Source organism: Cucurbita pepo, chromosome 1 (assembly GCF_057944985.1).
Source record: "Cucurbita pepo subsp. pepo isolate OVF chromosome 1, ASM5794498v1, whole genome shotgun sequence".
Lineage (NCBI taxonomy): Eukaryota > Viridiplantae > Streptophyta > Magnoliopsida > Cucurbitales > Cucurbitaceae > Cucurbita > Cucurbita pepo.
Window position 1 is genome coordinate 7,624,483 of NC_141798.1, and position 23,182 is coordinate 7,647,664.

A 23,182-nucleotide genomic window follows, 5' to 3' on the forward strand; every position below is an offset into this window, starting at 1 on the left:
GAGGCTAGTGGTTATCTGCTAACGGTGAGCTTAGGTTGTTACATGAGATTTAAAGCTATGGGGGTGACGTCGATACGTAATGGGCCAAAACAAACAATATCTGCTAGCGATAGAACACGAGCGGGTTTTAATTATGTCCTTCCACTTTAAAAATTTTAATTTTAGCCGTTGAAATTTAAAATTAGTTTCAGAAGAGTCCTTGTGAATGAAGTAAACATATAGAGAAGTAAATTAAGAAACTAGGGTTGGAAAAAAAAAAAAATAAATGAGAGAAAATAAAATTGACGATAAAATAGAATTTTGAGTTTATTACAAATATTTATTTAATTTAATATTTAACTTAATTATATATTATTTTATTTTTGAAAAGCTCGTACGGTTGAACGAAAAATTTTCCGTATGATCCCATTAGCGGCGGAAGGAAGCAAAGAGCAAACATTAGGTGGTGGCGGAGGAGACCAGTTTCGAGAGAAGCGGAAGCCATGGGGGCAGGGGATGGAACTGATGTTAAAGTTGAAATCCGCTTGTCTTCATTTTGTTTGTCCAAATGCAGTTGGAAGCTGATTTTCCAGTTTTTAAAAAGGAAACGAAAAGACAATCGATTAAATTACTACATCTTCATTGGGGAACTACGACCTCCAATTCAGTTCTTCTTCTTACATCTGGATTCGATGTGACACTGAACTTTAATCCTTCTCCCACGCTCTTATCCACTTCATTTTCATTGCAAGCCAAAAGGAGGAAAAGAAGCTGGGTAAGTGTATGATACGAATTAAATATTCTGTTCATCTTTCTACGAATTAAAGTATTTTAGGTGATGGATCTAATCTTGTTGTAAACTAAACTAATTTGCAAGTGGGTTTCAGGTAGAAGAAGCGCAAAGAAGAGGAAAGATTAGATAGCAAATGGAAAGGTATGTGAATAATTTATTGTTACCAAGTACGGGAAAGCTTGAGTTAGGTGTGCTGTTTACTTAAATAATCATTTGGATAACATTGGGGCTCATGACATTTGTAGCAATCTTTCTGTTCCTTTTGGAGTTTCTCGACTTTTTGGCTTTTAGTAGGCTAAATTGGTGGAGAGGAAGAAGATTGGCACGACTTTTTAACCCAATTTTTTTTTTCTTTGTTGGAAGAAGGTTTAATATTTGTTGAATGACGCAGGCAAGTGAATGAAACAAAAATGGAAAACGCAACCAGAGCCAATCAATATGAAGCCAGATTATCGGTATGGTCATGCATATGGTTCACAGACAAGGTGTTCGATGAAATGCTTCAGAGAAATAGATGCAGCTGTGATTTAGGTAAATGGGCCCCTCCAACCCAATATTTCAGTGCTTAATGAGTCATCAGTAAGTCTAATTAAATTGGTTATCAGAACTTGAAAATGGTTGCTTGAGAAGTTGCCTTTTTGTGTTTACCTTCATTGCGTCATTGGTTCTTAAGGTATTATTGGTTGCTTGAGTTTAATGCATTATGGTTCGTAGCCAAAGGAAAATTTCTTACCTGGGATTGACTTTAACGCCATTAGTCTTAACTTTTGAATTGTTTCACGCACGGCATGATTTCTTCTATCACTTATGAGCATATATGTTTATATCCACATTGAATGCATATAAAAGCACTAGAGCTGCACACTAATAGGGTCATCGCCAATAATTTGTTTAAGCCTTGTGCTCATGTAAGCCTCCTAACAACTGTAGCTTTACTTTGCTGAATTGACCCACTTTTCCAGCTTTATCATCCTATAAAACCCATCATTCCTCCTGCTCTTATTCCTTGCCTCACCATCACTAATCTGCTAGATAAACCCCCTGAAGTCACTACCAAATATGATTCCAGGTGAAAACTCTTTTCAAATTCCTTCAAACATTGGGATGATGCAGAACAGCTTTCAGACCCTCCATCATTTCAATGGATTTTTAGGCAACCTTCCGATGTTTCATGTTCCTCATCCCAGCCACGAATTCCTTGCACAATCCTCAAGTCTTAGCTACAACTCAACATCTGATGATGCAGAGGAACAACAGAAGAGTATTATTGATGAGAGAAAGCAGAGAAGAATGATTTCTAATAGAGAATCAGCTCGTAGATCACGGATGAGAAAACAGAAGCACCTTGATGAGCTTTGGTCTCAGGTTCTTCGGCTTCGCACCGAGAACCATGAACTGATAGACAAATTGAACCATGTATCCGATAGCCATGAAAAGGTTCTTTTGGAGAATGCCAGGCTCAAGGAAGAAGCTTCTGATCTTCGTCAGATGCTCAGTGACTTGCAAATTGGCAGTCCTTATAATCCTTGCTTGAGTAACCTTGAAGATATTCCCTGCAACACTGCACATCTGAGAGCTGAATCTTCATCATGCCAGTCCATTGCTAACTCTATAGACAACCTACTCCATTGAGGATAAATCTTTGAACTCTCTGATAAGAACTTCTAGTTCCTTTTATCTAGTTTTGTTATTAATCCTCAGTCTTTGCATTGAGCTTGTATGAGATCAGTAGTAGAATAAGATTATTTCAAGTTTCTACCATGGGTTGAATCCGGAGTGTTCTCAGTGCCTGTTAAAATTAGCATTCATGAAACGAATTACTCCCTGCCCGCCGCATACACATGCTGAAGCAGGAGGAGCCAAAGTACCTGAAAATGATATATTCTTATTAGATCATGAATGCCTGAATCATAAACTTCATAATTTTCCTTTTTAAACCCCACCAGCTCACATCATTAAAGTTCCACCAAGGAGAGAAATGGATAAGAAACAGGAAACAATTCAGCAGAGGAAGTAAGATTTTTGTCCAGTGAGCAAAGTGTATGGTGGAAAAACAGCAATAGGTTCTTCACAGAATGAGAGGGGCACATTAGGACAAGCCATGGTGGAGGGCGCTGCTGGTAGTGGCTCATCATTGAAATGAATACCATGAGGCCAAGCTTTTGAAAATGGTATCCACTAATACAAAATACCCTATTAGCTTATTATCTTTTTTCTTGGAAGCTGATTTAAACAATCAAGCTTAACAGTTCATATCTTGATTATACTGTTCAATCACGCAAAAACCTCAGAGCAATGAATTTGACTCTCTATCTCTCTCTGTAGTTAAGGCATCAGAATTTGTTGCATAACTTTGTGTTAAATTGAACCATCTCAGGCTGCACTGTTATCAACCATTGGGAATTGTCTAAATCAGAGGTGACGTTTCAGGTGGTGGCTGAACAGTGTGATCCCTCTCTCTCTCTGTCCCTCTTTTTTCTTTTCTTTTTTTTTAACATTGACAATTGCTGTTGCATGATCACATCACATTGGCCTCACCCTTTATGTATTTCTCAATTACAGTGTCCTGTTGCTGCCGAAGTACGATTAAACTCTTACTTTACTGTCATTCAAACAGTCATTTGCTGTCAAATTTTCTTTCCCTTTGTCTGATTTTTCAGGCTTCAGAGCCAAATTTGGTGGGATTTGGATAGGGAAATCCTATCTCAATCTCCTTATTCCTCCCCTCTCTACAACTTTCTCAAATGAAGGTTTTTAGCTTAGTGCTGCTATGTGGGGGTGAAACAGCAGCAAGTTTTTCTGCTAGAAGGTTGGAAATCCGATCAGATCCTAAAGCAGAATAGATCTAGTTTAGATAAGGATCATGATGATAATAATTGTTGGCATACATACAGCCTAGTTGATTATTTATTGCCTCGAAATGGAATAAATACATGTCCTCAGATTTTGCTGTGTGTATTTGTGTTTACTTTGGGAATATTTTTGTTGAGGTATGAATTTGAATTTCTTATCTATCAGCGAAGATATAATGTCTTTAAAAGTTTGTGAAAAGCTTCAACCAAAACTTGATTTAGTACTAGATGATCCTGCTATTTGTAACCGATTTTGAGACGTGGAGTCATTGTCATTTTGTATTTATTTAGAGGCAATAGAGGACTTTGTAAGAGATTTTGTAGGGTGGGAGTGTGAGATTCACATGTAAACATTTTGGTTATAGTAATTAGCTATCACCTATGGATGTAGATGTAGATGAATTTCTTCTCTCCGATCCACGTAATCTTTGTTTGTGGGTGTGTAAGTACGATCGATCTTGCCGCTTTTGCTGCAACAATTAGGTATCATAACATTTTTTGTTAGGGCGGTATGGATATCAATAAATTATGTTTTTTTTTTCTTTTGTAGTCAAATTCAATGAGCTTTTATAATATGTTAAAAAATAAGTTTCAACAGCAAATTTTTACCAAAAAGACAGGGACAAAAAGGTCTTTTAGAAAAATTCAGTAATTAATCTGGCAAGGTGAGGACTTTTGACATTAAGATAAATTTAGTAATTATATTAACCGCCCATTTACCGTTAGTGAAGATCACGGATATGATTACTGAGCACCGTTACCGTTTGCTCATACGCAGTTATAAAAAAGAATGTAGTGTGCCGTTAAATGACGGAGCCTGAATCGCGGCAAAATAACCCGTCCAGATATTTCACGATTGGCTATTCCACTTGTTTCACTCCATGCTTTCATGCTTTTATTCTGCCAATTAAAGATTCTTTTTAACTTCTTTTATTTTAAATTATGGTATAGAGATGTTTGAACTTTTAGGTTGAGAATAAAACATCTCCGTAATGGTATGACTTTAAGTCTAAGTTCTTATGACTTTGCTTTTGAGATTTTCTAAATTAGTCAATTTGGGACTTATTCCCAACCATCTTAAATATTTAAAAAAATAAATAAATAAATTTTTTTTAAGATAGAAGAATATTTTTTAAACTAATTACTAATAAATTTTTTTAAGTTAGAGGAATAATTTTGAAATAAAGTAATGAGTGCTATTTTTAATTTTTATTTATTTAGCCATTTTCGAATGTAGCCTCCGAGAAATACCGTTTTTAATGATAAATAAGGATGCCTTTGTAATGCAAAGTATTGACAAGGACGGGGAAGCTGTATTATGCGGATACCGTTACTAATCCGCAATCCTGTTATCCTTGAAGATTGTGAAATCTCTTATCGTCGTCTCTCCCAATCAACTTCGTTATCTTCTTCTTCTCTCTCAAAATCTCTCTCTCTCTCTCTCTCTCTCTCTCTCTCGGGGGATTTTCCTTCTCTCCATCAATCTCTCACAATGAAAGCTGACACTCTAAGCATACACAACCCTGCTCTTCCGCACCCAGTGAGGCCTTTCAACAGAGCCTCTTTCCCGCCCTCAAATCTCTTCTCTACTTCCGGTTTCATTCCCAAACCTTCCCGCCATCCGGGTTCCTTTCGCTTGCCTCACACCTCCTGCTTCAAGGTCCAAAATCCAGTGACTCTGTATGATCTTTACTTTTTCCTTCCTAATTTTCTGGTTAATATTGAGTTTTTTCGTTGCTCAGGGCGTGCGATATGACGGTCCAGTAATGGGCGCAACGGAGTTATCCGAGCTTGAAGATGTGGAATTGATGGTGGAGATGTGCATTACACATACACTGCCACCTGCTCTGACGCTTAAGCAGGGGCTGGAGAGTATCAGTGAGGCTATTGATAAGTTGAAGTTAGAATCTCCACGTTCTTCCGACGGAGTTTTCAGGTTTCAGGTGTGGCTTTGTTTGTATTTTCGATTTTTTAAGGCTTATATCAGCAGATTCTTTTTTGGTTTGTACCTTGTGGAACGATAAACTAATGATGAAATTGCAGGTGGCTGTTCCCCCGAGTGCAAGAGCTCTTATGTGGTTTTGTTGTCAACCAGATTCATCTGAAGTGTATCCTATCTTTTTCCTTTCCAAGGAGAAGGACGCAACAATTAAGTCACTGTACTTGAATGATACTCGCGGTGTTTTTGGAATTGGGACTGCAATTTACTTTGCTAGCTTGTCTTCTACTTCATCAAAACATTGTACATTGAAAAGGTTCCTTTCATACTTTACCTCCAGTTTACTGGCTTAGATACTTGAATCAGCAATACTTTAAAAGGATGCTATTAGGACGCTGTATATTTTTTCTATTACAGTAGCAGTCACGGAAAAGATCATGCCTGAAAATTTGGAAAAGTGGCATGTAGATCTCTTTTTAACTGTTATATATCTTTTCAAGTCATCCAATAAGTTGATTGAAAGATTCCTGCAGAGTAGACACATAATTTAGCTTTTGTTTGGTAAATGGTTATGAAGAATCAATGTATTTTTCGATGCCAACTTGAGTATATAACTCAATCAAGCAAGACTTTTGAAACTCTTTTAGAGGTTTTAGGTTTAAATCTCTACCTTATTGAATGAAAAATTAATGTAATTGTCTGCCTCTTGTTCTTGCATCATATTTTTGCATCTCTGGTTTTTAGTTTTTGGAAGCATTAGCATATACGGCATGTCTAAATTACTTCTAATAGTTAAAATGTTTGTTGTTATGGTTTCTTTATGGGTATACAAAATGCTGTTGTATCCGATTCACTATTCAATGTCACTGAAAGCTCGGCCTACTCAAGCTTGTTCTATTACTTTTTATGAAGGTATCTCATGAATGATTCAGCTCCTATTATGGCTTATGGTTTTGTTAATGCTAACACCGGGGCGACATCTTCACTGAAGAACGAGGCTGGTCATTCATACTTTTGCGTTCCTCAAGTAAATTTTTCTGTCTAGATTTATTTATTGCCGGAATTATGCCATTGATTTGGTCATGCTGTTACACTGGTTAATTCTCTCGAGGAATATGTGCTTATAATGTCCTTGAATAATTATGGTCTTCATAGATTGAGTTGAATGAGTACGAGGGTGTTTCTGTTCTCTCTGCAACACTTGCATGGAGTGAAGCTTTCCCTTGTACATTTGAGGAAGCTCTTCATTCTTTGGGGTCATCTATCTACCAGGTATCTGGGGGTGCGGCTTTATGTTCATGGCATATTTACCCATTTTCATTCTAGTTAAGTATTGTTAGTTCGCTTCCAAGATTCTGATAACCATTATCTAATTTGTCTTTGACATGGAACCTTATAATAATCCGTATAATTAGGAACATGAAGAGATTTAGCTTTTAGGGACCTTTTGACCTACATATTATATTGTTGATATGCTAGCTTGATAATACCAAATGATTATTTTGTGGTTTATGTGCAGATTGGTACTAATTTTCCATCTAAAGAGAACTTCCAGTACAAATATATAAGATCTTCTTTAACAGCTTCGAAACTCGTGGACGTGACACATCAGATGGTATAGATTTTAATTTTTTTCCTGATACTAACTTGATAGAACATTTTGTTTGAGTTGATGATTTTATGAGCATTTAGTTTATTAATCAGGTGTATGGATTAGATGACAACACTTTTTTAGTCACTTGAAATATAGCTTGTTGCATTCATTAAGATGTATAGAACCAGTAGTTCTTATAATTGGATTGACTAGTCATCGAGTGGTGTGTGCTGTACTTGTTGTAGACAATTCTCAAGAGCCCATTATAGACAATATATTTTAGAATTAATTGTTGTTTTTTTCCCCATCTTTTGACTAGATTTCCTACCCTCTCTCCGTAGGGAAAAAATGATCGGCAAGAAGACTGCAGACTTTAGTATTAACTTGGACGTGTTTGGCTATCTTAACAAAGGTTAAGATTTTGGCTGATTTTTTTAAGTGGGCATTGAGATTATGTAACTATGTAAATATATGGTTTACACGGTATAGCTAATGAAAAGAACTCTGTTTCAGCGTTATGTTTGGCTATTTGGTTGGCAAAAATGAAAAGAAGAAAAACTCTTGAAGACAAACGTGTGAATATTGAACCTTTAGGGGATTGAAGTTAATTTTCATTGTTTGCCGAACAATTTGAAGAAGCTTCACCTTCAGATTTTTTGCTCCCATTATTTTAGATTGGCAAATAAAATGCATTTTGTATTTCTTGCGAGGCTTGTCTATCAGTTTGTGTCTTAGTAGTTATCCTTTTTACTTATTAAATAGTTTTGTTTGTTTCCTATAAAATACTTTATATAGATTTGACCTCATTTATAATTGCACCTCATTGTGATTGACTTTAAAAAAAACTATATGGAGTTTATCTTTTCCCTCAAATCACTTAGACAAAAGAATATATTTCCCAGAAAGTTAGAAATTATATGGAGTTGTATGTTCCGATGAGGAATTGTATGCTTCCATTCTCACCATTCTCATTTAAGAGTACAAATATTGTAGGGATACATGAAAGTATTTTCTGTGGCTGGCGAAAGCTTCAGGACTGGCATCATGGAAATGGTATCTTCTCTTTCTGGTAATCTTTCATCCTTCAATCATTGAATTCTTGATTTACTTTGGCAGAGTTCCAGCTATAGTTTTCAAACCAGATATTTATTTTAGTTATGGACCTTACACTCAGTTTTATAGCTTGTTGTCTGCTGGTCCATCTAGACTACAGAAGCAAAAGCATATGAGCAACTGATGATTTGTGCACAATTGAGAAATATAATGCTTTGTATATTTCAAATTGTAAAATGGATTTAATAGCTCTTCCTATATCCACCTTCATAAATCAATAGTATGTATAAGTTCAGTTTATATTTCCTTGTTCATGGAACTTTGCAGTTAAGAATAACAGTAGTAAAATAATCAGCCTGTAATGAAAAATTCTACTATAGCTTTCTGGAAAAAGAGTATAAAGGGAACATGCTTAAAGTAAAACGGACATTGTTCATGCTAGTTCAACATGTCAGATGTGTTTATGGTTCCACTCTTTATTAACCTTCACAATTATTGCAGAAGGAGTCTGCACGCTCCCATCAATTCTGCATTCGGCTTTCACCAAGTGTTGCCGTTGCATGTAATATGGTGAGGTTCCAAGCTTCTAAAGTTCAGAACGGTGAAAATTATGATTAAATACGCATAAATTTCTTTTGTTGCTGACATTCTCCTCGAGTTATTCACTGTTGAACGATATATCTGTAACTTCTCTTTCCAGTTATTTTTTTATGCTTGTACACTATGTACTCATGTGCCTGCTTTTCAAAGTTTAGTGATTTTGTTTTTGAAATGCTATCATGGAGATCAGTCATTTTCCCTTTCCGGGTTTTTCTTCCTCCACAACTCACTGTAGCTTCAAGAAAATGTATTAGTTTCACAGCTGTTTGAATAAAGATTACACATATCCTGTTGATTTATTATTGTAAAGTTGTTTATTCTCCCTCTAATATGACCCTTTGAACCATCAGTTGGATCGTACCAATGAAACTTGTCTCTCAGAGCAAGAGCATGCCAACATTAATGCTCTCTGGGCATCGTTCATAGTTGAAGAATGTTCTCGTCTTGGTTTGACGGTATGTATATACTATTCATAAATATTTTCCATCAACATTAATGCCGACAGATCTGACTGTTATTCACTCTAGTATTTTTGCATAGCTCCTGGATCAAGATCGTCCCCTCTTGCCATTGCTGCTGCAAGTCATCCCCTGATAACATGTATTGCTTGCTTTGATGAACGCTCTCTTGCTTTTCATGCGATCGGGTATGCAAAAGGATCTCATAGCCCAGCAGTCGTAATCACATCATCAGGCACTGCTGTTTCGAATCTTCTGCCTGCTGTGAGTCACATTGAGCATATCATGAAACAATAGTCATTATTTTCTGAAAATTAATTAAACAGTTTAACCTATGTAATGGAGTTGCCTACGTCTTTCCAATACTTTGGAGGCTTTGACTCCTGGCGGGGACAGGAAGTTTATTTCTTCTGAGCTTGACAAATTCAAGCCCAGTTTTGCATTGCCCAAGTATCTCTCTCTCCTTTAAAATGAGAAACATTCCTTCTCTCTCTAATCAGTTTGAACATAAGTAAACTGAGGAAGAAAAGAATGTCATCGATTGATTTGGTCTCCAAAACTCAAAAGTAAGTTATAAAATATATATCTTGGCACTAAATATTTGGCCTATCTAACCTTTTTAGTGGATTTGAACCTCAGATGCTCGTTTTGCCTAATTGAAGCTTTTCTGTCTTCGTTTTCAGTTGGTTACAAAATAAAATCTCTAATACCAGTTTGGGTGCAGACTAGTTTAGACTTGAATTTTGTTTTTCAATTATTAAAGATTTATCAATTAATACTAACAGAAATGTTAACAACTAATAATTAGGAAAATAGTTCATAAACTTGGTGGTTAACAAAATCAAGTTCCCTGGCTACCAGTAACAAAATTAAACTATAGCTATTATGGTAACTAGGCTTTTTACCAGCAGTTAGCTGTTTGAGCAGCCTAAACGAGTGGAAACTTCACAATTTTGTCTCAACTTATAATTGGCAATTTTGTAGGTTGTTGAAGCTAGTCAAGATTTTCTTCCTCTTCTATTGCTCACAGCTGACCGCCCCCTGGAGCTGCAAGATGCAGGAGCAAATCAAGCTATTAATCAGGTATTGAAATTAAATTCACTGATTTGTTTATTGTATTTCTACCTTTTATTGTTTAAATCCCCTTACTATACAAATTTTTTGTTCAAAATAATTTAACGTGACCTTATATTAACGGTTGCATTGTGTTCAAATTGTATTGCTGTTAAAAGATGTCTTTTGTCACAATGACGTATGTGGTAGTGACAAAAGACAATTGTATATCTGCGACAACCAGGTATATGAGAAGGCTACATAATTATGATACAACGTTAATAGTAGATTCAATCTCATTTTTCTTTTAATATCAATCAAGAGTTCGTTAACATTCATTTGGTCTCTAACCTGTACTTATCTTAGTGTTTGGTTAACGATTTTAGAGTTAAAGTGCATCCATTATCCTTTTTATTTTTTGTAATTTGAGGCAATAGACTGCCTTTCCAGTGTTTTGTTCTTTGTTCATGTTATTTTTCTTGTCTGGTGGATCCCAGACATTTTTTTTTTTTTTTTTTTTTGGTTTATCTGATCAAAGTATTTGAAATTGTTAATAGGTAAACCATTTTGGTTCATTTGTGAGGTTCTTCTTCAGTCTTCCTGCCCCAACTGATGAAATTCCCGCCAGAATGGTGCTTACCACTCTTGATTCTGCTGTACATTGGGCAACCTCTTCGCCTTGTGGCCCTGTTCACATAAATTGTCCATTTAGGGAGCCACTGGAAAATAGTCCAAGTCCATGGAATTCGAGTTCCTTAAATGGATTACAAAATTGGTTATCAAGCAGTGAAGCTTTTACCAAATATATTCGACTCGAAGCATCTCCAATGTCTATTGATACTTTTGGCCATATGGCAGAGGTTTTAAAAGTAATCCATGGAGCCAGAAATGGAATTCTACTTCTTGGATCAATTCAATCAGAGGATGAGATATGGGCTGCTTTTCTGTTGGCCAAACATATTTCATGGCCTATAGTAGCTGATGCATTGTCTGGTTTACGATTGAGAAAGAGCTTGTCTTCCTTCCTAGAAGTGGAAAATATCTTTTTCTTTGTCGATCACCTTGATCATGCCTTGCTTTCTGATTCAGTGAGAAAATGGCTAAAATTTGACGTGATTATTCAGGTAATACTTTCCCACACATTCTTTTTTTCTTAAGCCTCTTTGCACTCTCCTTAAACTAAAGCCTAACATAATCCTCACCACAGTACATCTCATCTTCTAGAACCATAATCATTAAGAATAGGAAAGCACATTGGAGGTTTTTAATGTGGGTTTGAAATAAGTCTTTTATGATAAGGAAAGTCTGTGGGAGGAGGTTTGAGCTTTGGTCAAGTTCAATGTCTCCCTTCGGGCGTCTTTCACCAAGGAATTTAGTGATTACCCTTGAATTGGAGCCTGTTTTTGTAATTATCTTGTGTTTTTTCTGCCTTTTGTGGTTCTTTTAGCTCCTTTTGGTTTGGGCTTTCCTTTTTTTTTTTTTTTTTTTTTTTTTTTTTTTGTATTGCCCTCATCATTCATTTGTTTTCAATTAAAGTTGTTCTTCTCACTAAAAATATGGTTTTGAATGAATGCTGAGTTTAAGGAGAAAGGAAAATATCATGTCATAATGCTTAAGGGAGTATAGAATATCTGATTTCGAATGTTCAAGTTGTATTTACATAATGACGTGCACTCAAGAACATTTTTGAAGGTCAAAATAATGATGGTAAGTAAGGTGCTTTTGTTGATCATTATCCACACTTCTTTAAGGTAGCTTATCATAAATGAGAAGATTCAACGTGAAATTCATTGAATATATAATTGAAAAATAGTAGTATAGTATGACTAACTTGTATATATTTCCATGAAAAGGTGAGCTAAACGTGGACTAGACCCAATTATTATACGTGAAATTCGGGAGTTAGTTTTAGGGTTCTAAAATGAAGATAGCGACTAAGTGGCACCTGCTACTTGCAACTTACCACTGGGTCTAATTCAATGAATAGAAAACTTCCAAGAATCACCTTAATATTTTTCTTCCGTCTGTTAATTAGCTCAATATTTCCAAATATTGACAGATGGGAAGCAGGGTAACAAGCAAACGTGTTTCAAAGATGCTAGAGGACTGCAGTCCCTGTTCATACATCATGGTTGATGAGCATCCAGGTCGTCATGATCCATCGCATATTGTGACCCATAGAATTCAAAGCACCGTCTTAGAATTTGTGGGTTGCTTACTTAAAACTGGTTTTCCTCGCAATAGAAGCAAGTGGACTGCTACTCTACAAGCATTGAATATGATGGTAATTTAGCTGATCTCCAGCAGTAGATTTTCATTTGTTTTTGTTCTGCAGTCGTAACAAGTCTTGTAGGAACTATCACAACTGAGAATATAATTTAGTATCGAACGCCAGCATACTGATGTTAGACTGAAATTCAGAATCCGTAGTTTTTTTTACTTTATTTTTGGGAAAACAAGTATCTATATGCATATAGTTCATTCTTCTCAAACTGGATGAATTTCAGTTTGTTATTCATCTCATATATTTTCTGTTGTGTTATAAGATCAAACTAATCTTGCAGACATGTAATGACCTTGTATTTTGATGTTATAACTAGATGTGGATTTTTGTCTTGTCAAAGAAAGTGATGATACGTGAGTATTTCATGGTTGCACTTTCCAATTTTTCTCATTTTCATAATGACTTCTCCTATTTTACAGGTTGAGTGGGAAATACAATTTCAAATTTCTGCTAACTACTGTCTATCTGAGCCACAAGTTGCTCAGGTAATCTCAGAGGCAGTTCCATTTGATTCTGTTCTGTTCTTGGGGAATAGCATGCCAATCCGTGATGTTGATATGTATGCACGTGGTTGGTCAAAATGCACCGACAGTGTAGCGGCTAGACCATTAAACTTACAACTGCCTTTTTGCTGGACATGGACTTCTGGAAATAGGGGAGCCAGTGGTATTGACGGACTTCTAAGCACAGCTGTTGGTTTCTCTGTTGGCTGCAACAAACGAGTATGTCACTAGAATTTGTATGTACAATTTTATCTGCAAACAGATCACTTACAGGGCTTATCAGTTTTATAAAGGACTATACCGGTTCATTATAAATGCCATGATAATGCAGTTTCAAATTTCATTTTCCACATACCATGGTTCATTTTTATAACATCTGACCAAGCAGTCTTTCCAGAAAACTGGATAAGGTATCTGCCATGTACAAAATGTACATAGACATTGCATTATTATTCCTGAAGTTTTTTGTTCTTTTAATATCAAACGAGTCATGGGACATACTATTTTTATCCTTTTTGAGTCCAACTTGGATTCTTAATGGTAGGTTGAGTATTATTTGGCACGACAACCATAAGGGAGTGGATGGTCATAATAATTATATTCTCATTTTTCTTGTGTTGCTTTCATTGAATCTTGTATACTGGGTACCTTTAGATAAGAATATATATGTCTATTTCTTTATCTTTCCTTTCTCCTTAATCCTTTCATATTCCAATCAATATTCAGGTGCTTTTTGTAGTCGGAGATGTTTCTTTCCTTCATGATACAAATGGCTTGGCAATTTTGAACCAGAGGTATGATGGAAGGAAAAAAAAAAAAAAAAAAAAAAAAAAAAATCTCTGTTTTGTGCGACAGAAACTGTACAATTTTTCTTTACTGTTTTTCCTTTGTTTGTTTTCTATTTTTCAGGAATTAACATGCTTTTAAATAGCTTCAGTTTTTTTAAACGTGTTATATTATCATTTATCTCACTTGGTTGACATTTTTTTCACTTTAATTACCGTTTTTTTTCCCTTTCATCTGAAGGAGGGTATGGCTTTTTCCCCCTGAAATCTGCACTCTATGGCAGCTTATATTATTTTTTCCTTCATTGTACTTCAATAAAAAACATTTTCATGCTAATTCCTCTCTGAAGGATGACGAGGAAACCAGTGACTGTAGTTGTAATCAATAATAATGGTGGGGCAATCTTTAGTCTCCTCCCTATCAAGGACAAAGTAGAGGCAGCAATACTGGACCAGTTCTTCCACACCTCTCACAAGATTTCACTCCGTAGCTTATGTGTGGCACATGGGTAAGAACTATGTATATACCTTAATATATTGTAACTGAGTTTTCATTTAACAGGTTTTGTCTCTTATTGTTCATACATAACCATGATTTAATTACTGTAACGAAAATTAATTGGTCTATTTCGTTCTTACAAAAAAAATTTACGTAAATTCTTCTGACAAAATAAGGTCGCAGGTTTTCCAATAAGCAGTCTACAAGTGTTATTCAAACAGCTTCATTTCTAAGATGGAAGGGGAAAATTTTGTACACTTCAACGTAATAAATTCCAAGTTTTTGAATCTTATCAGTGTATCTTGATTATTTAAAAAGCATAAAATTAAAATGGGTTTTGATCTTTTTTGTTGCTGTATCTGATTAGTGCCAATCGTTAGGCTCAAATCTAAGCATCTTTTAATGTACTGAACTGGAGCGTTATGCTTAATGAAAACATGTTGGTCATTGAAACAAATCAAGGCTCTCAGTTGTGCTTGTGGGGGTTGGAAAGATCTTCCAGTGAAACAATTACCAGATGAACAACAATAGAGAGGGTAGATTACGTTTTAAAGAGGAGACAAGTTCCTCAACCTAGGAGCAAACTTGAACTAGGCGTTCGATAATTACATGTAAATAGACAATTCCAGAATTTAATGTATACTACTGATGTTAGCATCTTAATCTTGGATAATTCACAATAAGCAAATTATGTGGGTGAGAAAAAAATGTGAGCATACAAAAACAAACCCGCAAAAGGGAGAATTGGAACTCAATCAACTGGGTAAGAGTTTGAAGAAGTTATCATGTTTTCTTTACTCTGCATGTTTGTCTTTATCTCAGTTAAATTCTGCATATTCTGTGTCAATCTTGCTTCATTTAACCTGAAATTGCTAGATATACAGTCTGAAGCATTTACATGTACGGACAAAGATGGAACTCCAAGATGCTTTATTTATGTCTCAATGTGAAGAAAATGACTGCATAATCGAGGTCGAAAGTTCCATTGATGCCAATACTTCCTTCCACAGGTTTTTTAAAAATAATTATTCAAGTTAAATTCCTTTAGGTTGTTAGATTTTCCTCCCTTTTTTTAGAAATAAAACTTCTTTTAAGGTTACAACTGTTATTTGCTGTTAACACTTTATGATCGTCGTGCTAGTGTCTTGAGGAAGTTCACTTGTCAAGCAGTAGACCATGGTTTACGGATCTTTTCAAGGCTTTATTTTGAAGAATCTGTTTCACCTGGACTCTTCCTTTGCAAGATAAGTAGAATGGAATACACATTGTTCAGGTGTTTAGCTGTTCTCCATATTGGGTTATAGATACACATTGATGGTAACTAGAGAAGTTTGGTTGACTAAATCTCTTTCCCCTCTTTCTTTGGGTGATAGAATCCCTCTATGTGCTCCACCTACAACTTCTTGTAATTCTATTGATCAAGTCAATCGGAGCTTCTTCAGAGAAGGTTTTGTTTTGTCTTTGTTTCTTGAGGACGGAAGTCTTGGGCTTGGTGAGGTTAGTTTTACTTCCGATTTGTTGTACGAGCAATTGAGTGCCCTCTTTATTTAACATTGATGCTTCAGATATGAGCCTGCCAATCTCAAGCTTCCTATCGACCCTTGCGTACTTGAGCCTACTAGCCCCTTGGGAGAGAGTAGGATGGGTATATTACTTTATTAGTTAATTACGTGTTGCTATTCAACAGGTTTCACCCCTTGAAATCCACAAAGAGAACCTACTAGATGTGGAAGAGCAACTTAAGTGTCTTCTTCATATGTTAAAGGGAGCCAAGATCAGCAGCTCCATTCCTCTACTACGGGGCTCATTTTCATCTTGGATTTTCCATGAACTGGGAATACCTGTAGGTGCTCCTATAATTCAGCCTATGCAATTATTTTCGTCTAAAATCAAAATGTCAAATTTAATAAAAGGACTCTTTTTCATGGTGAACCATTTACAGCCACGTTCGATCTATCCAAGTGTTAGATGTGGCTTGGAAATGGCTGTTCTCAATGCCATAGCAGGAAGAAAAGGTTGCAGCTTGTTAGATGTACTCCAGCATCGGTTAGTTGAAGAAGACGACTTGTCATCTTCGTCAAAAGTTAAAATTTGTGGGCTGTTGGATTCTGGTGGAACTCCATCTGAGGTAGCTCGTGTTGCTAAGACACTGGTCGAAGAAGGATTTCCTGCTATCAAGTTAAAGGCAAGCTGCATTACCATTTTCTGAAGATTCTCTCTGATTTTCTTTCTGCACAGAGTATTCTCACTGTCATGTATCTCAAGATTTTTTGGTTTACAGAACCTACATTGACTTACTAATGGTTTAATAATTGAACAATTGCAGGTCGCCCGACAAGGGAATGTCATGTATGATGCTGCAGTTGTATATGAAGTAAGGAAGAAGCTTGGCAACCAGATTGAACTCCGTGTTGATGCCAATCGGAATTGGAGCTATGAAGAAGCTATTCTATTTAGCTCTTTGGTGAAGGACTGTGGCTTGCAATATATTGAGGTACTATTCGTGAATGTATCTCATATATCTGGAATGATATATGACAGTTAAAATTGTATGAACCTTTAAAGAGATGCTAAGATCTTAATACACAGTCTTCATGCTATACTGCCTTTGTAGTCTTAACACTTCTTGTTATTCTGGTCATTATTAAGTTGATGTAGTCACGTTGCTCTTTAATTTCTCAACTCAGGAACCAGTTATGGATGAAGATGCTATTGTTAAATTCTGTGAAGAGAGTGGTTTGCCTGTTGCACTGGATGAAACTATCGATGGTATTCAAGATAATCCTGTGAAAGAACTTGCAAAGTATGTTCATCCCGGAATTGTTGCTATAGTAAGTGACATATAAAACCCTTATTTCTATTCAGTGGTCAAATATATACAAATGCCAGAAACTTTATATTGAAGATGCCCAGTAGACCCCCCAGCCTAGCATAGAAAAAATGGAAATATGTTCCCTACAAACTCATTTTAGTGAAGAGCCACGAGAAGTACACTATTTAAAAATAGCTGGAAAAATATAAAACAGTCTAAAATAAGCTGGAAAAATATAAATAATGTCAAAATATATTAACGAAATGTGTCGTTATTAAAGACTTTCTGTTCCGAGGCTTCGAATCACTTTAATATATATTGCATACTGATCTTGATTTTTTATAAGTTGTATTATTCCTTCTAGGTTATAAAACCCAGTGTCATTGGCGGATTTGAAAATGCAGCATTAGTAGCAAGGTGGGCACAGCAACACGGAAAAATGGCTGTTGTTAGTGCTGCATTTGAAAGTGGTGTAGGTTTATCTGGATACATACATTTATCCTGTTATCTGGAGCTTCAGAATGCAGAAATAAGAAAACTGATGGATATTCAACCAGCTCCATCTATAGCCCACGGTCTAGGAACTTTCCGTTGGCTTGACGAAGATGTAACTGTCAATCCTCTCAGAATTGGTCGTGACCCTCATAGTGGCATTATAGAAGCATCTGTTGCTGAGGCTAATCGACTTCTAAAAAGTTTTCAAATCAACCAGAAGTTTGTTTGTAGAAAGTTTACCGAAGAGCAAGTTCGTAGGTACAAATTAACTGTAGACTCAAAGGGGTTCTCTTATTTAATAAAAGTTCTAGAGGTTGGACAAAGAACAAACGTAAGTAAGAGTTTCAAAGCAATTGTTACCTGTTTTTCCTTTCTGATAACGTCAATCATCTGCTGGTATCATTTAATGCTTCCATATTCATTGGAGCCTTTCATCGCTACGTGATTGGAATCAAATAATTGCTCCAATAAGAAATGTTTGTTACTGAAACGGTGTATTTTTCTTCTAGCAGTAATTTTCTACTACAATAAGCTAGTAGGTTTCTTTCTTTTCAAACCCATGGGGTCTAGTTTCATATGATAGACAGACATGATGCATTGAAAACATGGTTGGATGAAATCGTTTATTATGACTTATGAAGCAGAGTTTTTTTCTGTTCTGTTTTGCAGTGTATTTCTTGAGCATGCATCTTCATGCATTTGTAGCATCCATTTATTTGTTGTGATGACATCTGCTTAACAATAATTATGACCTGTATCATTATTTTCTTATGTTCCTCCTACTTAGAGCTTCTGCAGGATAATGTGCTATTATTTCTTCATGGATTTCTTGGGACTGGTGAAGACTGGATTACAATCATGAAGGCCATCTCAGGTTCAGCTAGATGCATTTCTATTGACCTTCCTGGTCATGGGGAATCAACAACACAAAAGAATGATTGTGATGTTCATGGTGTGGAGGAACCAAGTTTTTCTATGGAGGTTGTTGCTAATCTACTGTATAAGTTGATTCATCATCTTGCTCCTGGTAAAGTTAACCTCGTAGGGTATTCAATGGGGGCTAGGATTGCCATGTACATGGCCTTGAGATTTGCTGATAAGGTTGTTTATGAAGCCTGCTAACTTTTCAAAGTTTTTCATACATGTTTAATTCTTAAGAAAGATGAATGTCTGTTTTGAAGATTGGAAGAGCTGCTATAATATCTGGAAGCCCTGGATTAAAAGACAAGATGGCAAGAAGAATCCGGAGAGTTAAAGATGATTCTAGAGCACGAATCCTTAAGGCCTATGGTTTAGAGAGCTTTCTTGAAGCATGGTATAGTGGGGAACTATGGAAAAGGTGATTTTATTAGTTTTATTTTATCATCACCTTGAATGCTATTGTTGAGCCCATTCCTATAATCTTTTACTTTCGTTCCTAGCAGTTTAAGAGAACATCCACATTATAGTCAAATTATTGCCAGCCGATCGAAGCATGATGATGTGCAGCATCTTGCAAAAGCTCTATCTGATTTAAGCATTGGAAGGCAGCCGTAAGTTTAAAATGGGATGAATCTTCCTATCTTTACAGTTTCTAGATCTAAATCAAAATTGGCAACAATGTTGGTGAAATGCACATAGACACCTTCATTGCCACAACTTTGCATGCATAGTCAAGTTACGGAGGTAAAAGACTCCCGAAGCACCAAAATGTGTATTACAATAAAACTTTCAAATTGGGAATTAAGTAGAAAGACTACAATCTTTAGAAAGCTGTTTACTTTTACACCAGCACAAAGCATGAAACATAATCAATTCCAGATTATGGGATGAATCATATCAAGTATTCTTTTCCCCTTCTGCATGATAGGCAATTGTGGGATGAATTAAAATGCTGCAAAACACCTCTTTCAATCATTGTTGGGGAGAAGGATACAAAATTCAAGACAATTGCACAGCAAATTCTTTCTCAAATTGATATGGGCAGGAAGATCAAGGATGAACCAGTTGTTGACCTCCATGAAATAGTCGAGATCCCGGACTCAGGACATGCTGCCCATCTGGAGAATCCTCTTGCTGTTATCAATGCATTAAGTAAATTTCTAATAAGGAGTTGAACACAGTTCTCCTACAATTCAGATTTCGCAGGTACCATTTTTATAACCTTTGACATCCTAAAACTAACATTGATGTTGATGATTATGAAAATAGTGACCTCAAGCATAATTCTAAATGGCTCAGTATTTATCCTGTTTATTTGTTAGGCCAAGTCGCAATTACGCATGAGAGCCACCTTTTGTAAGGGTGCTGCAGCCTGTATTCAGCATCAAATAAGAGAGTTGGGATTCAGATTCTATAAAGTTGGTGGCTGCACAAGTCTTGGATACATCATATGCCAACATGTACAGGTTCTTAGCGTTTTATTGTCACAGGCAATTATATCCTCCTGTTATTAAGTTCAGTCATAGACAAATTTCTTTTGACTGCCTATAATTATTCTTTGCTGCTATTTTACATAGGGAATGATCTCTTTGAATGAACGGCCTTGAAAAGCTTGTATGTTACTATGAACTGGTTTTACAAAGGAATTTGATGTACTCCTAAGAGAGGGTTACTTCTCGTTATATACTTATAGTTTTGAGAATCAGGCAGTTAGGTCCCAAAATAACATATTAAGCTGATAGAATGCACCGAAATACGAAAAAGAAAATCGTAACAAATAACATTTCTGATATAGGCCTTCTAGGAGTAAAATGATACTTCCTTGAACCATGACTTGAGAAATGAAACTATGTTAGGATAAAGTGCTGGAGCAGAAAAATTGAAGCAAACAATTAACTCATAGTTTAAGGTGGAAAGTAATTATCCAACTTGTAGAAAAAATCTTCTCAAGGATTGGGATTCTTCAGCCTGACTAGAAAATGGAATTTCCATTCTTTTGACAACTTTCTTTTTGCTTTCTTGACATACACAAGGAGTCTAGGACTGGAAAATCCGCTTGAAATATTCGAAAGGTTCCTTTTGATTAATGCATTTTTGGCAGACTTGTACAAGTCTCAGATTGTATGAACTCTATTATTACAGGAAACGTCTGAAATGCTCCCCCTTGAAACTGATAAGTAGGGGAAACATCTAAGTATGTCTTAATCCTGCCATTGTCTCCGGTTAAAAACCGTCTGATACACAGCCCAAATCAATAAAACTACAGCTGAGGCCATAAATGCCATAGAATAGTAGCTGCAAAACCTGGCAATTTTTGGCTTATTAGCAGAAAGCATCAAGGCGTTAAATGCGCCTGAGAATGCCATCACAGTTGAAAGTAGAAAGGCATGGAAAGTTGATGGAAGGCCTTTGAAGATTACAGTAGGCACAGGATTCCCATTCACTTGCTCATAAGGAAACAAGAGAATGAGGGTCACTGTTTTGAAGGAGCAGCACAATATACAGTACATCAGATTGGTTGAAATGTCCAATCTTGAACATGCCTTACCAAGGATGTGAAAATGCTGGGGAAAAGAAGTCTCTGGACTCATATTGATAGCTCCAGCGTTCTTCATTGCTGGACAATATGAGGGAACCTCATTGCGCATCTGTGTTGTTTAGACGTATTTATAGTTGTTGAAGAGTTCATTCTAAGCTGCTTCTGCTGGGAAGCTTCTTATCTAGACTTGATCCAAGAAAAAAAAAAGTCCATACGAGAATCTTCAAGGAAACTTCATAAAGCATGGCTGTTGATCTTTGAAGCTTCTGGGAATTTGCACTGATAGGATAGAGGAACTAAAGAGTATAGAAAAAGTGAGTAAATGAAAGAGAATCCAAAGAGCCATGGAAATGTGTGTGCCTCACATTCCACCAACATATAAAGACCCCATCCCCTGACCCACTTTCCACTAAGAAAAGCAGCTACTTGACTTCACTGCTCTTTGGTACCAAATTACTTAGAAACTTTCCCCACAAGAAACTCACTTTACTCTTTTTTTTGTTTCTTTCGGTTATAACTTATACATGTTCTTAATTTTAAGCATACATTTAGATTCCATAATTCAAAAAAATTTATTTTTATATTGGTATTATTACTGTTTTTAATGTGTATATAAGAGGGAAAAATAAAAATATTTCGAATTTATATTTAGTAGCTAGGTGGGAATATAACTTTTCTTCCCAAAGCTATCTCTTAAGACAATTATAAGTGAGCGACGATCACAAGCATTGAAACTCACCACAGACATGGCTTCCAATTCACCTCCTCGTCCTCCAGATCCTCCTCCATTTTCCTTTCGTAATGTCATAAAACAAGCTTTATCCCGATCTGCTTCCATATTATCCAAATTAGTTCCTCAATTACACGAAAGTAATTCAGCGAATCGATATGAAGTCATTACCAGATTTATTCACGCAATGGCGCTCAATCGAAGGAGATTCGACGCACTGCAGCATCGCACACTTCCATTGTACGTCGTTAATGAATTCCAGAGCTATCCAATTCCAAGGACGAACCGTTCCAGGAGCGTCGGGGAGAGGAATTTGAGTCTCACTTTTCAGGCGGCCGTAGGATTGCTCGTCTCTCCACAGATTCCGCCTTCTCAATTCCTACAAATCGCGAAGGTAATAATGGTGATAAACTATGGAGTTTCGTTTTGTGGCGTTAATCTTCGGGATTCCTTTCCGAGATTCGGAAACAATCTCGAGAAATTCGGTTCAGTACTAACCTCAATGATGTTCTACCTAATGGCGATCTCCTTCCTTCCGGGGAGTTTATGCTGGATAATTTGGTCGGTGTTTGGTCTGTCAATGGCGGCCTTCTTGCTCTCGCTCTTCAGATGATCAGTGGAGAGCCCATCCAAAATTAAAAATATAACCAATTGAAGATTATTGTCATTTTAAGGCCTTCCATTATTTTTTAAGGGCTTAAAATGACACCTGACAACTCTGCCTGTGTCGTTTATGTCTTTTCGACACAGCCGGTCCCAAGCCCGGGTTCAAAGAGGAGGGGCAACATGTCGTCTTCAGATTATTATTATTATTATTATTATTATTATTTTATTTTCTTGTTATTGAAAATAATTAATAATTCTTAATCCCGTTCCTCAAAGATCCCTATTCTTGATTTCAATTTTTCCCGGTTTATCAGAACTGTTTTTTAATTTATTACATAAGTAATGGACCAATTGAATGAATTTATAAATTATATTTTATATTAAAATAACTAGAGAAAATTCTATTAGCATATTTTACTATATTAAAGGATTTGTGATATGTGATCGATAGAAATATATTATTGTTATATTGAGATTGTGTCATCCAGAAAGAGGAAATCGAGTGATTCTTTCTTTCTTTCTTTTTTTTCGCTTTGAAAGTATCGACCGATACTATCGTGAAAGAGATGGTTTGAATCAATATTTTTTGAAGCAATTCAGAATAAAAAAGAAATAAGTTTGGTAAAACATCGGAAATATCCATTTTTTCATTTATATGAATAAATTATTCTAATTAGTAAGAGCTCA

General features: G+C 36.0%; 2 protein-coding genes and 1 long non-coding RNA gene across 16 annotated transcripts; 2 read left to right on the forward strand and 1 right to left on the reverse strand.

Moving 5' to 3' along the window:
• The first annotated feature begins 383 nt into the window (after positions 1–383).
• LOC111789358 (basic leucine zipper 43) lies at positions 384–3,726 on the forward strand. 10 transcript variants are annotated; one of them, XR_015412158.1, is made up of 6 exons: positions 384–754; positions 867–913; positions 1,164–1,303; positions 1,842–2,943; positions 3,098–3,202; positions 3,335–3,726. XR_015412158.1 is itself a non-coding variant. In XM_023670111.2 (4 exons), exons 2-4 carry the CDS (start codon positions 906–908, stop codon positions 2,402–2,404), a joined length of 711 nt encoding a protein of 236 aa, XP_023525879.2. In that variant the 5' UTR covers positions 384–754; positions 867–905; the 3' UTR covers positions 2,405–3,726. The 10 variants fall into 10 exon arrangements, 2 of the variants coding, with proteins under 2 accessions (XP_023525879.2, XP_023525904.1); XR_015412160.1 differs by having other exon boundaries at positions 3,150–3,216; XR_002814331.2 differs by having other exon boundaries at positions 3,150–3,202.
• Positions 3,727–5,021: 1,295 nt separating this feature from the next.
• On the forward strand, positions 5,022–20,302 carry PHYLLO (2-oxoglutarate decarboxylase/hydro-lyase/magnesium ion-binding protein). Of its 4 annotated transcripts, XM_023656094.2 has the most exons (29): positions 5,024–5,284; positions 5,367–5,567; positions 5,668–5,879; positions 6,476–6,590; positions 6,719–6,835; positions 7,083–7,178; positions 8,151–8,210; positions 8,712–8,780; positions 9,161–9,265; positions 9,338–9,532; positions 10,253–10,351; positions 10,879–11,445; positions 12,381–12,605; positions 13,025–13,327; positions 13,835–13,902; positions 14,244–14,402; positions 15,277–15,402; positions 15,534–15,665; positions 15,766–15,889; positions 16,080–16,235; positions 16,335–16,577; positions 16,719–16,886; positions 17,080–17,223; positions 17,569–18,030; positions 18,498–18,800; positions 18,881–19,038; positions 19,124–19,231; positions 19,549–19,826; positions 19,943–20,302. In XM_023656094.2, the coding sequence occupies exons 1-28, from the start codon at positions 5,117–5,119 to the stop codon at positions 19,793–19,795; spliced, it is 5,130 nt and encodes a 1,709-aa protein (XP_023511862.2). In that variant the 5' UTR covers positions 5,024–5,116; the 3' UTR covers positions 19,796–19,826; positions 19,943–20,302. The 4 variants fall into 4 exon arrangements, with proteins under 4 accessions (XP_023512020.2, XP_086974748.1, XP_023512166.2 ...); XM_023656252.2 differs by lacking the exons at positions 18,881–19,038; positions 19,124–19,231; positions 19,549–19,826; positions 19,943–20,302 and having other exon boundaries at positions 5,022–5,284; positions 18,487–18,708; XM_087118622.1 differs by lacking the exons at positions 18,881–19,038; positions 19,124–19,231; positions 19,549–19,826; positions 19,943–20,302 and having other exon boundaries at positions 5,022–5,284; positions 17,569–17,957; positions 18,498–18,708.
• On the reverse strand, positions 19,380–22,729 carry LOC111777098 (uncharacterized). Of its 2 annotated transcripts, none has more exons than XR_015412163.1 (4): positions 22,388–22,729; positions 22,061–22,268; positions 21,899–21,987; positions 19,380–19,754 (listed from the first exon to the last, which is right to left on the reverse strand). It is a non-coding gene; the product is annotated as an uncharacterized LOC111777098 (long non-coding RNA). The 2 variants fall into 2 exon arrangements; XR_002812346.2 differs by lacking the exon at positions 19,380–19,754 and adding an exon at positions 21,265–21,455.
• Positions 22,730–23,182: the final 453 nt, after the last annotated feature.